This window comes from Peromyscus maniculatus, chromosome 1, assembly GCF_049852395.1.
Source record: "Peromyscus maniculatus bairdii isolate BWxNUB_F1_BW_parent chromosome 1, HU_Pman_BW_mat_3.1, whole genome shotgun sequence".
In the NCBI taxonomy this organism is placed as follows: domain Eukaryota; kingdom Metazoa; phylum Chordata; class Mammalia; order Rodentia; family Cricetidae; genus Peromyscus; species Peromyscus maniculatus.
Window position 1 is genome coordinate 4,344,581 of NC_134852.1, and position 11,007 is coordinate 4,355,587.

At 44.9% G+C, this 11,007-nt stretch overlaps 1 protein-coding gene across 1 annotated transcript; it reads left to right on the forward strand.

Moving 5' to 3' along the window:
• Nucleotides 1–196: 196 nt before the first annotated feature.
• On the forward strand, nucleotides 197–5,209 carry Dprx (divergent-paired related homeobox). The gene is made up of 3 exons (XM_076544040.1): nucleotides 197–473; nucleotides 554–708; nucleotides 2,521–5,209. Exons 1-3 carry the CDS (start codon nucleotides 197–199, stop codon nucleotides 3,976–3,978), a joined length of 1,890 nt encoding a protein of 629 aa, XP_076400155.1. The 3' UTR covers nucleotides 3,979–5,209.
• Nucleotides 5,210–11,007: the final 5,798 nt, after the last annotated feature.

Genomic DNA, 11,007 nt, shown 5'->3' on the forward strand with positions numbered 1-11,007 from the left:
AGGGAATCAGCATAGGGAGGATATCAAGGTCAAGGTCAGCAAGCAAGGCAACAGTTACCCAAAACAGGGGCCAGGACCCTACAGGTCCCCCTTTTACTAAAAAATGAGCTTCTGACTTAGGTTGCGTGGGACCTCAGCAGGTCAAGAGGGGCAACTCTTAAGAGGGTCTTAAGTCTCTGCTGCGGCGCGTTTCCCCATGCGTTCCCAGCCTTCAGGGCGCGTGTGCCAGAGGCTGCTGGGCTGGCGCCACCTTCTCGGGGTTGACATTCTCCTAGTCTTCCTGCTGCAGCCAGAGCAGGGCCGAGCCCGCCTCGTGACCCGACTGCCTGGAGCTGACCAGCATCGCGGCTCCAGTCTGGATCCGTTGTCGGTGGCAATCTGGATCCGTTGTCGGTTGTGCACTGTGCCTGCAGCTCCCTGGCTGCGCTGCACCCTGGCGGCCGATGCACGGAGCTGGCGCTGCAGGCAGGCGGGTGGGCGGGAGGAGGGAGAGCCTAGGTGCCACGAGCAGCCCCAAAAGTCTACTCTTGTCTTGTCTTTCTGTCTTTCCAAGATGAGACCCAGAGCGATCTACATAGGAGACGAACTATATTCACGCGGAAACAACTGGAAACACTGAAGAGGTTCTACGATGAGAACCCATATCCAAACCCCAAGCTCAGGAAAGAGCTAGCCTTACAAATGAAGATGAATCCCACAGTCCTGCAGGTTGGCCAGCAGTGCCCCTTTCTACCACTTTAAGCTTCCTTCCTAACTGTTGGGGAATATTATTTTAGATGTGTTACATTTGTTTATGCTGGGGAACATTTGTTTTAACGATGCAATGATGTGTTGTACGCTTTTATGTTGCATTTGCTTAACTCTGTGATGCTGTGCCTGTCTAAAACACACCAGATAGCTGAAAGGACAATAGCAAGGCATGAGAAAGGATAGGCATGGCTGGCAGGCAGAGAGAGTAAACAGGAGGAGAAATCTGGGAAGAAAGATCAAGGAAGGGGCAAGAGGAGGACTCCGGGGGGCCAGCCACCCAGGTAACACAGCAAGCAACAGAGTAAGACGTAAAGAAAGGTATACAGAAATAGCGAAAGGTAAAAGCCCAGAGGATAATTTAAGAAAAGCTGGCTAGAAAGAAGCCAGCCTAAGGTTGGACATTCATAAGTAAGCATAAGACTCCCTGTGTATTTATTTGGAAGCTGGGTGGCAGGCCCCCCAAAGAGCCAAAGAGTAAAAACAACAACTATGTCCGGCTCTTCCAAACTCTGAACACTGACAATCATTCCAAAGTTTACTCCTTTCCAACCCACAAACCTATGTCCAGATCCCAATCACAAGCATGTGCTAGCCTCTACTTTAAAAAAAAAAAAAAAAACAAGCAAGGTGTATATTTTGGTAGATAAGGTGGGAGAAATGGGGGAGGGGAGCTGAGAAGAGGGAAGGGAGGGGAAGCTTTGGTTAAGATATAAAAACAAGTTAAAAAGTTGAGGGGGAAAAAATAAGCAAGAAAGATACTTTGTGAGCAAGTATGGCAGGAGAATGGCTGTGAGTAATCAGTAGACGAGGAGAAATATCAGTTTTCCCTCAGCTCTTTTTGAGATCTCATTATGTATCACAGGTTCACCACACCATTCACCACAATCCTTCTGCTTCGGCCTCTCACACAGCGTGACTAGAGGTATAATTATGCCGTAGTTCCTAGACTCCCCTCCCCCAGTTATATAGAGACAGATAATTTTCACATCACAGAATGGTGGAGCTGGGGATATAGCTCAGTAAAGTGCTTGCCTAACATTCATGAAGACCTGGATCCTAGCCCCAGAACTCTATAAACCTGCTAGAGTGGAACAAGCGCAGCATTGGGGAAATAAGAGAGAACCAAGGGTTCAAAGTCACCCTCTGCTATGTAGAGAGTTACATAAGACCTTTTGGCTGCTTAGGGAGTCCAAGGAAACCTCTCGCCCTGGTGTGTGTGTGTGTGTGTGTGTGTGTGTGTGTGTGTGTGTGTGTGTGTGTGTGTGTGCGTGCGCGCGCGCGCGCGCGCACAAGTGTACGCACATATACAGTGTGTTAGAGTTACGCTCTCTAGTGTGCAGAGGCTAAAGGAAGACATCCGGTGTCTTCCCCTATGGCAGTCCACCTTGCTTCTTTGAGACAATCTCTCACTGAACTTGGAGCTCCATCTTTTTTGTTTAAAACGGGGTATCACTACGTAGCTCTGGCTGGCCTGGAACTCAGTGTGTAGTCCAGGTTGGCCTCCAACTCACAGAAACGGGGCTTTGAACTCACAGAGGTGTATGCTACCAGCCTGGTCCTTCCTCCCTGCTTTCTGACTCTTGACACCTCCTTTGTCCCCACCCTCTGGTTCCAGCTCCTTGTACGGAATATGAGTGCAGAACAAATGTAGCTGAGATGCAGAACTAGCCGTTCTCACCTAGCAGTTGCCTTTTCACTGAACGACAGTCACAGGCTTCTGAAGTCAGTCTCCACTCATTAACCCCCCGGTTCACTTTTCCACTTACTTAGGTTTGGTTCAAGAACCAACGAGCAAAACACAAGAGAGTTTTGCTCAACAAATGTAACACTCAGCAGAAACAAGTACACCAGCAGTTACCTCAAGTCCAAGAGCAACACCAGCAATTAGTTCCCTTCCAAGCTCAACTCCATCAGCAGTCACCTCAACTCCAATACCAGCTGTCACCTCAACTCCAATACCAGCCGTCACCTCAACTCCAATACCAGCCATCACCTCTAGTCCTATTTCAGTTACCTCAAGTCCAACAGCAGCTGTCACCTCTAGTCCCGCTTCAGTCACCTCAAGTCCAATACCAGCCATCACCTCAAGTCCAATGTCAGCAGTCACCTCAAGTTCAACACCAGAAATTACATCAATTCCAACACCAGCTGTCACCTCTAGTCCCACTTCAGTCACCTCAAGACCAACGCCAGCCATCACCTCTAGTCCCACTTCAGTTATCTCAAGTCCAACATGAGCAGTCGCCTCAAGTCCAATGTCAGCAGTCACCTCAAGTCCAATGTCAGCAGTCACCTCAAGTCCAACACCAGCAGTCGCCTCAAGTCCAACACCAGCCATCACCTCAAGTCCAATGCCAGCAGTCAACTCAAGTCCAACACGAGCAGTCGCCTCAACTTCAACACCAACCATCACCTCAAGTCCAACGCCAGCCGTCACCTCAAGTCCAATGCCAGCCATCACCTCAAGTCCAACGCCAGCCATCACCTCAAGTCCAACGCCAGCCGTCACCTCAAGTCCAAAGCCAGCCATCACCTCAAGTCCAACGCCAGCCATCACCTCAAGTCCAACGCCAGCCGTCACCTCAAGTCCAAAGCCAGCCATCACCTCAAGTCCAACATGAACAGTCACCTCAAGTCCAACGCCAGCCGTCACCTCAAGTCCAAAGCCAGCCATCACCTCAAGTCCAACATGAACAGTCACCTCAAGTCCAACGCCAGCCGTCACCTCAAGTCCAAAGCCAGTCATCACCTCAAGTCCAACATGAGCAGTCACCTCAAGTCCAAAGCCAGCCATCACCCCAAGTTCAACACCAGCCATCACCTCAAGTCCAACACCAACAGTCAACTCAAGCTGAACACAAGCAGTCACCTCAAGTCCAACACCAGCAGTCACTTCATGGTGGGGTCAATACCAATACATCCCAGAATAAGGAGAATATACCACCAGGGTCTCCTACCAGCATCTTGCCTGTGTCTCAAATTTATACCAACACCAACCACAAGATGCCCTCATTCCTGCTCAGTCTGTACCCTGACCTTAAGGACGCCAAATGTCCCCCTGAGGGCCATAAAATGGTCCATTTTGGTTGTTGCCAGGACCCTGCCGTATACTGGCTCCAACCCATCTTGGGGTGTCCCAATCACCTCTCAGGATTCCCATTCAATCACTGTTCCTCCTTAATCAAAAAAAAGAAAAAGAAGCTAAAAACAATAATGACTAATAGTTGACTTTTTTTTTTTTTTGAGATTGAGTCTTGCTGGGATGTTCTGTATGTTAAATGTGTTGCTCTGATTGGTTAATAAATAAAACACTGATTGGCCAGTAGCCAGGCAGGAAGTATAGGCAGGACAATCAGAGAAGAGCATTCTGGGAAGTGGAAGGTTGAGGCAGAGGATGCTGCCAGCCACCACAGATGGCAACTTATAGATTAATAGAAATGGGTTGATTTAAGATATAAGAACAGTTAACAAGAAGCCTGAGCCATTAGGCCAAACAGTTTAAATTTATAAGAGTCTGTGTGTTTCCCTGCCAGGTTCCACCCTCCTGAATGCTTAAGGGAAGTTCCTTGTCTGTGTATCATGAATAATGGGTGTTAACAGCTTAGATGCAAGATTGTAAAACATCAGTAGCGAACTTCTGCTCTTTGGGGTCTTCCCATTGTGCTGTAAGCCTGTACCCCCTTCAAGAAATGACATTTGACATTTAAATTTAAATTATTTAAATTATTAAATTAAATTATTTTCTTTTGGTTGTGTTATTATTTCCTTGTCTTTTTAAAATTATCCTATGTTCCCTACACACAGTGAGGCGTGATCTACTAGAGCTGCGTCTTAAAAACAAAAAACCGAGAAATGCCACACCAACTCCAGTGTCGTCTGTGTGACATGAACAATTATGTCAATAATAGCAGACAGAAGATACGTGTCCCATGGGACTAAGCTCCCTGGAGGTCCCTGGCAGAGTGCCCGTGTTATGCCTCCTTCTCGAAGGAGACGTGCTTCACAGATCATGAGCTCTCTGGGCTATGGGTTCTGTATAACTGCTTTTCTGATAATGTTCTAATTAATCTATAAAACACAGCCAAAATTAATGAATGCTTGGGTTGTAAACTGTGGAGGAAAGGGAAAGCTGGACATGGACCTTATTTAGATATAACAGAATGAACTATTCCTTAAAGACCTCAAGCCTCAAGCTGCTAGATAATAGAAAGTATAATAGTTCAGGCACTTCTAGGGAATGAACACTCACCCACTAGGAATCCTTTAGGAATCCCAACTAAAGAGATTTATGGCAGAAAACATTATCTCATAGGAGGCAGATAGTGGGCCCCTCTGTTGAGGAAGTTCAGCATGAAAAACTTAAGGACTAGAGCAGAACCCTTTCCCCTTACAGGTGTAAAAGTACAAATGTCCATATTCCAACAGGTAAAAAGATTTTATATTAGAAGAGATATATGGTAAAAAAAAAAAAAAAAACTAAAGAAAGACTTAGGGAGGATCTGCAACATCCAAATTGGCTAAATGGGTCATGAGAACCAAAAAAGTAAAAATAAATAATAAACTAGCGAGCAGCTGAGATAAAGATGAAGGACACAGCTGCAAGAAGCCTACACAAGTCTAGGAACTGTACTAAGCTTAAAAAACACAGACTGCTCTTTGGGTCATAAAGTTCTTGTGAGTGAAGGGATATGTCTAGTGCTGATTAGTAACTGTGTGCTTGATGTTTTTTAAAGATGATGTAATTGAATTATTGCCAAGCTCTTGTTGTTCCTTGTATGACTTGATAGTTTTCTCTTCTGTATATAAACTACTGATTTGCAGAAGTAAAGTTGCAGCAGATTCAAACCACTTTTGAGTGTGTTGTCTGTCTGTCAGTCACCGAATCCATGCCTTCCTGACTACCCAAGCCCTGATTCTCCTACGGTCATGGTACTCCCAGTGGGCCAGTCCGTGGCATTGCAAGACTCCTGAAAGTTGCTTGTATCCTTCTCCCATTTCTCAGGTAGTATTATATCCTTCTGAGGTCCTTGATGTAGTTAAAGACTAGAGATAGTTATAATTTTCCTTAGTTATGATAAAAAATAAGTTAGATATCAATCCTTAGACTCACAAATATAAGATAGATAGGATATCTTCTTTAATTTTGCCAAATATACTAGTTATTATAAATAGACTAGATATTATAACTGTAATTCTTGCTTGATAATTGTTTTATCTGTAATTTTACTATGTGAAAGTTAAAAACTTCCTTTTTGAAAAAAAGAAAAGAGGAAGTGCTGTTGGATGTTCTGTATGTCAAATGTGTTGCTCTGATTGGTTAATAAATAAATAAAACACTGATTGGCCAGTAGCCAGGCAGGAAGTATAGGCAGGGCAAGCAGAGAAGAGAATTCTGGGAAGTAGAAGGCTGAGGCAGAGGACGCTGCCAGCCACCACCATGAGAAGATGTTAAGATACTAGTAAGCCATGAGCCACGTGGCAACTTATAGATTAATAGAAATGGGTTGATTTAAGATGTAAGAACAGTTAAAAAGAAGCCTGAGCCATTAGGCCCAACAATTTAAATAATATAAGAGTCTGTGTGTTTATTTTATAAGTGGCTGCGGGACTGCTGGGGCATGGTGGGAGCCCAGAGGAAAAAATTCTAGCTACAAAAGAAAGTCAACTATTAGTAATCATTACTGTTTTTAGCTTCTTTTTCTTTCTTTCTTTTCTTTTCTTTTCTTTTTTTTTTTTTTTTGAATAAGGAGGAACAACGATTGAATGGGAATCCTGAGAGGTGATTGGGAGACCCCAAGATGGGTTGGAGCCAGTATATGGCAGGGTCCTGGCAACAACCAAAATGGACCATTTTATGGCCCTCAGGGGACATTTGGCGTCCTTAAGGTCTGGGTACAGACTGAGCAGGAATGAAGGCATCATGTGGTTGGTGTTGGTATAAATTTGAGACATAGGCAAGATGCTGTTAGGGGACCCTGGTGGTATATTCTCCTTATTTTGGCATGAATTGGTATTGACCCCACCATGAAGTGACTGCTGGTGTTGGACTTGAAGTGATGATTGGTCTTGAACTTGCAGTCACCTCAACTCCAATACCAGCCATCACCTCTAGTCCTATTTCAGTTACCTCAAGTCCAATATCAGCAGTCACCTCAAGTTCAACACCAGAAATTACCTCAATTCCAACACCAGCTGTCACTTCTAGTTCCGCTTCAGTCACCTCAAGTTCAATATCAGCAGTCACCTCAAGTCCAACGCCAGCAATCACCTCTAGTCCCACTTCAATTATTTTAAGTACAACACCAACCATCACCTAAAGTCCAATGCCAGCCGTCTACTCAAGCCAAACACAAGCAGTTACCTCAAGTCCAGCAGTCACTTCATGGTGAGGTCAATACCAGTACATCCCAGAATAAGGAGAATATACCACCAGGGTCTCCTACCAGCATCTTGCCTATGTCTCAAATTTATACCAACACCAACCACATGATGCCCTCATTCCTACTCAGTCTGTACCCTGACCTTAAGGATGCCAAATGTCTCCCTGAGGGCCATAAAATGGTCCATTTTGGTTGTTGCCAGGACCCTGCCATATACTGGCTCCAACCCATCTTGGGGTGTCCCAATCACCTCTCAGGATTCCCATTCAATTGTTGTGCCTCCTTATTCAAAAAAAAGAAAAAGAAGCTAAAAACAATAATAACTAATAATTGCCCCTTTTTTGGCACTGGGTCTTCCTATGTAGTCTGCTTGGACTGACACTATGTACTCCAAGATGGCCTAGAATTGATGGCTATCCTGCTGCCTCCAACTCCCACAGGTTGGGAGACATCCTTATATCACTTATTATCAACAGCAATCCATATTGAACCCAGCACCTTACCATCCTAACCGGGTAGTCTGCCACTAATCTACTTCATCTGCCCCTTTTATCTTGGTGTGAGGTAATAAACCCAGAGACTTCCATGTGCTAAGCACACTCTGCTGTAGTAGAATATTATTTTAAGGTGTGTTACCAGGAGATCACTTCCTAAATATAACACCAGCAGCACAGACACTGAGCACAACAATTAATAAATGGGACCTCCTGAAACTGAGAAACTTTTGCAGGGCAAAAGGCATGGTCAATAAGACAAAAAGACAGCCTACAGAATGGGAAAAGATCTTCACCAACCCCACATCTGACAGAGGACTGGTCTCCAAAGTATATAAAGAATTCAAGAAACTAGACATCAAAATACTGAACAATCCAATTAAAAAATGGGCTAAAGAACTAAACAGAATTCTCAAAAGAAGAATCACAAATGGCTGAAAGACATTTAAGGAATTGCTCAACATCCTTAATCATTAGAGAAATGCAAATCAAAACGACTTTGAGATACCATCTTAACTCTGTGAAGCTGGGTTACTGTGCCTGTGCAAAACACCTGATGGTCTAATAAAGAACTGAATGGCCAATAGCAAGGCAGGAGAAAGGTAGGCGGGGCTGGCAGGCAGAAAGTATATATACAAGGAGAAAACTGGGAAGAGGCGATCTAGCAGCCAGAGAAGGAGGACTTCAGGGGTCAGCCACCCAGCTACACAGCAAGTCACGGAGTAAGAATTACAGAAAAGAGAATGGGAAAAGCCCAGAGGTAGATGGAATAATTTAAGTTAAGGAAAGCTGGCTAGAAACTAAGCTAAGCTAAGGCTGGGCATTCATAAGTAATAATCAGCCTCCATGTACAATTTATGTGGGAGCTGGGTGGGGGGCCCCCAAAAGAATAAAAACCCCCAACAACACTCTGCCACTGAGCTACATACCTAAGTGTGGCATACAGCCAAGAATGAACTTGACCACATAATCCTCATGCCTCTTAGGATTATGGGTGTAGGACACCATGCATTGGGAATTAAAACTAGGCTTCCTATATGTATCCTAGGATGCTGTCCTCTGAGTATAAGATTTGTACCATTTTAATCATAGGAGACTCTATTGAGGTAATGATGTTTGTTCCCTCCTAGAACCATGGGATGAGTAAGACCATCTAACTTGACTTCGAATCCGAGACTTCAGCCAATCTAGCCTGTGCCTCCCTCCCAGCCAGGTGTGTGTAATTCTGCCCCAGCTGCACCTGATCTTATGGTTGAAGGAGTTGGTAGCGAATTTAGAGCGTAGAAGGGGCACTCCACCTATAAAGCTAGGAGGATGTCTTGGATGTGAAGTTGAGGCTTTCTGTTACGTCTGTGCGGCGGTTTGACTAGGAGTGGCCTCCACAGGTTCACATATTTGAATGTTTGGTCATTAGACAGTGGCACTATTAGAAGGCGTGGCCTTGCTGGAGTAGATGTGGGCTTGTTAGAGACACTGTCACTCAGGGTGGGCTCTGAGGTTTCAAATGCACAAGTCTGGCCCGGTGTCACTCGCTCTTCCTGTGGCCTGCCAATCCAGATGTGGAACTCTCCAATACCAAGTCCATCTGTATGTCACCATGCTTCCTGACATGATGATAATGGACTAAACCTCTGAAACTGTAAGCAAGCCCCAATATTTTTTATAAGAGTTGCCATAGCCTGGTGGTAGTGGTGGCACACGCCTTTAATCCCAGCACTCTGGAAGCAGAGGCAGGCGGTTCTCTGAGTTTGAGACCAGCCTGGTCTACAGAATAAGTTCCAGGATACCAAAGACTACATAGAGAAACCCTGTCTTAAAAAAACAAAAACAGAGCCGGGCGGTGGTGGCGCATGCCTTTAATCCCAGCACTCGGGAGGCAGAGGCAGGCGGATCTCTGTGAGTTCGAGGCCAGCCTGGGCTACCAAGTGAGTTCCAGGAAAGGCGCAAAGCTACACAAAGAAACCCTGTCTCGAAAAAAAAAAAACAAAAAACAAACAAAAAAAAAACACAGGGGGTTGGGGATTTAGCTTAATGGTAGAGCACTTGCCTAGCAAGCACAAGGCCCTGGGTTCGGTCCTCAGCTCCAGAAAAAAAAAAAAAAAAAGCTGGTCATGGTGACATACACCTTTAATCCTAGCACTCAGAGGCAGGCACATCTCTGTGAGTTCAATGACAGACAGCCTTGTCTACAAAGAGAGTTCCAGGACAGTCAGGGCTGTTTGTTACACTGAGAAACTCTGTCTTGAAAAATCAAAAAAAAAAAAAAAGTTGCTTGTGGTGCTATATTGGGTACCCTAATAAAATCTGCCTGAAGATCAGAGAGCAGAACAAACCAGGAGATTAAACATAGAGGCCAGGCAGTTCCGTTGTCTCTCTGACATTTCAGCATTTACCCCAACATCTGGTTCTGGGTTTTTTATTGTAAGACCTATTAGATTTCAAACAACAGTTGTCATAGTCATGGTGTCCCATCATAGTAATAGAACGCTGACTACAATACGCTGTTTTGGGGTTACCCATGATCTGTCAGTAAGCCCAATAAACACACTGATTTATCAGGTTTGACTTCAGTGTAATCCTTACTCTGGTTCATCATTGGTGTCCTATCTGGGGAATAGAGACACACCCGTTTCCTCCTCCCTGGGAGAAGTTGAGGCAAGCCATGCTAGCTGAGCACTCAACTAACTTGAGCTACATCTCCACCCCAAACACACACACACACACATACACACACACATACACACACACACACATACACACACACACACACACACACACAGCCTTTTGTTTGGTTCTGGGTGCTTGTTTGTTAGACAGAACCAAACTATATATATATATATAGTTTCGGAGAGCCTCAAACTTGCTCTGGACCCAGGCTGGCCTTAAACCTATGGCAGTCTTTGAGCAGCTGCCTCCCCAGTGCTGGGATTACAAATGCACACCACGAAGCCCAGCCTGTGTGCTTTAGTTTTTGGTTTTTCTTTTATAGTAGTGCTGGGGGTCAAACCCAGGGCACTGTTCATGCTGAGCTAACTCTCTGCCACTGAGCAACATACACCCTCCCACAGTAAGAGCATTGTTTATACGTATGAGCACATGTCGTATGTATCTCACATATGTACGTATCTCACATATGTGTGTGTAACTCCAGCTCTGATGCCTCTGATGGCATCTCTGTTCATGTGCACCTACCTAGCACATAAGCGCAAATGGAAACATGATTGGAAAATACAGTATTTCATACATATTAATATATCATACGTCTCAATATATTAAAAGAAAGAAGAGAACAGGTTGGGGGGGCTGGCAAGGTGGTTCAGCAGGTGGGGGCGATTTGGCTACGAAGCTTGACAACCCAAGTTCAATCTCTTGGATGCACACAG

Coding starts and splice junctions, on each gene's coding strand:
- Dprx (XM_076544040.1), top strand. CDS start 197: ATGCGTTCCCAGCCTTCAGGGCGCGTGTGCCAGAGGCTGCTGGGCTGG. Junction 474..553: donor CTGGCGCTGCAGGCAGGCGG/GTGGGCGGGAGG, acceptor TGTCTTTCCAAG/ATGAGACCCAGAGCGATCTA. Junction 709..2,520: donor TGAATCCCACAGTCCTGCAG/GTTGGCCAGCAG, acceptor CCACTTACTTAG/GTTTGGTTCAAGAACCAACG.